Consider the following 1,628-nt stretch of genomic DNA (forward strand, 5'->3'; position numbering starts at 1 on the left):
GGGGGGGGTGGGCGTGGCCCGCCGCCCGTCTCCTAGCAACGGGGGCGGCCGCCGCGTTCCAAAATAAACCGGCGCGCGCGCGCGCCCTCCCCGCGCCGCGTCATCACGGAGGGTTCCAGCGCGTCACGCGTTTACGCACGACCCCGCCCCCCTCCGGCCCCGCCGCCCCCCGCCGCCGCCGCCGCCGCCGTTCCGAGCTCTCTCACCTGAGCGGCCGCCGCCGCCGCCGGGCTACCGAAGGAGTCCACCGAGGAAAGGTACTGCGACTCGGCCGAGGGCGAGGAGCTGCACCGGGAGCCCGAGTCGTAGTCACCGGGGAAACCCTGGTACATGGCCCCGGGGGCGCGGGGGCCGCGCCGCCACGCCAAGGCTGCGCCCGGACCGGGGGATGGGTCAAGCCACCGGCATCGCCGCCGGGGCCCGCTGTTGGAGCCGCCTCGCCGGGTCGAGGGGCCGGTAAGGTCCGCGCCGCCGTGCAAAGTCCCGCTCCGCCGCCCCGGAGCTCGAGCACCCCTCCGGGGCGAGCCGCCGCCGCCGTTCCGGGCTCCGGTGCGAGCCCCGCTTCGCCGTTACACGCCGCTAAGCGCCGTCCCGGCCGCCGTTCCGAAACCCCGGTGCATCCGTGCCGGGCTCAGGGCCGGCGCTGCAAAGTCCCGGCTCGCCGCTGGCAGTCCCGGTCCGAGCTCCGCTCCGCCGCCGTTCAGTCCCGCTGTGTAGCCCGTCCCCAAGCTCCGTTCCGGCGGCTCAAAGTCCCGGTGCCGCTGCTACGAGCCCCCGTGCATCCGTGCCAGGCGCCGGTCCGGCGGTGCCGAGTCCCCCGCTCTCGGTTCCCCGGTGTCCTCCGCACGCTCTTTATGAATGAACCGCTCTCCGCCGCGCGGCCGCTTTATACGGCGGCGCCCCGCCCCCTTGCTGACGTCACGGCCGCCGCCGCGGACCCCCCGAGCCCCCCTCGGGTCCCGCCGCTGCCGGTGCCCGTGCCGGTGCCGCTGCCGGTGCCGGTGCCGCCGCCGCTCTGCGGCCCCGCCGCTGCCGCCGCCGTTAAGAGGCGCCGCGGCGGGCGGGGAGCGGGGGGCATCCCTCGCCCCGCCCCGCCGGAGTTCCTGTGACGCAATTAGCCATATATGGGCTTCTCTCTGAGTGTTTGTTTGGTATCCTAGCAATGACGTCACAGGGAATCCCTTCGCCGCCGCCGCCGCCGCCGCCGCCGAAACGCGTATTAATAGAAACGGGCGCCGCGGTTCTAGAAACGGCCCGAACCGTCCGGGGCGATGGCCCCGCACCCCCCGGTAACCCGCCCGTACCCCCCCGGGGTCCCTCCCCAATAACGCCCCCCCGGTGCCCCCCCACCCCTCGGTAACCCCCTCCCGGCGATCCCCCCCCCCCCCCACCGCCGACCCCTTCCCGTGCCCCCCTCCCGGTGCCCCCTCCCCCTCCCTTGCTGACCCCCCCCCCGCAAACCCGGTGACCCCCCCCACCCCCGGTGCTCCGCCCCCCGTGACGTCCTCCCGTAACCCCGCCCACAACCCGGGAATTCCCCCCCGCCCCGCCACGCACGTGCCCAAAGCACCGTCCTGGAGGGGTGTCCCCGTTCCCCGCCCCCGCTACCGGGGACACCCCCTCCCCCC

The 1,628-nt window shown here is 75.8% G+C and overlaps 1 protein-coding gene across 1 annotated transcript; it reads left to right on the plus strand.

Moving 5' to 3' along the window:
• Positions 1-68: 68 nt before the first annotated feature.
• Positions 69-1,307, plus strand: LOC118158569 (wiskott-Aldrich syndrome protein homolog 1-like). The gene is made up of 2 exons (XM_035313242.1): positions 69-549; positions 684-1,307. Exons 1-2 carry the CDS (start codon positions 331-333, stop codon positions 1,107-1,109), a joined length of 645 nt encoding a protein of 214 aa, XP_035169133.1. The 5' UTR covers positions 69-330; the 3' UTR covers positions 1,110-1,307.
• Positions 1,308-1,628: the final 321 nt, after the last annotated feature.

The sequence above is a fragment of the Oxyura jamaicensis genome (assembly GCF_011077185.1).
Source record: "Oxyura jamaicensis isolate SHBP4307 breed ruddy duck chromosome 32 unlocalized genomic scaffold, BPBGC_Ojam_1.0 oxy32_random_OJ70622, whole genome shotgun sequence".
In the NCBI taxonomy this organism is placed as follows: Eukaryota; Metazoa; Chordata; class Aves; order Anseriformes; family Anatidae; genus Oxyura; species Oxyura jamaicensis.

Bases quoted from the DNA above. Each gene is read 5' to 3' on its own strand.
- LOC118158569 (XM_035313242.1), top strand. From the start codon at position 331: ATGGCCCCGGGGGCGCGGGGGCCGCGCCGCCACGCCAAGGCTGCGCCC. The intron at 550-683 runs GTGCGAGCCCCG...TCCCGGTCCGAG, and splicing joins CGCCGCCGTTCCGGGCTCCG to CTCCGCTCCGCCGCCGTTCA.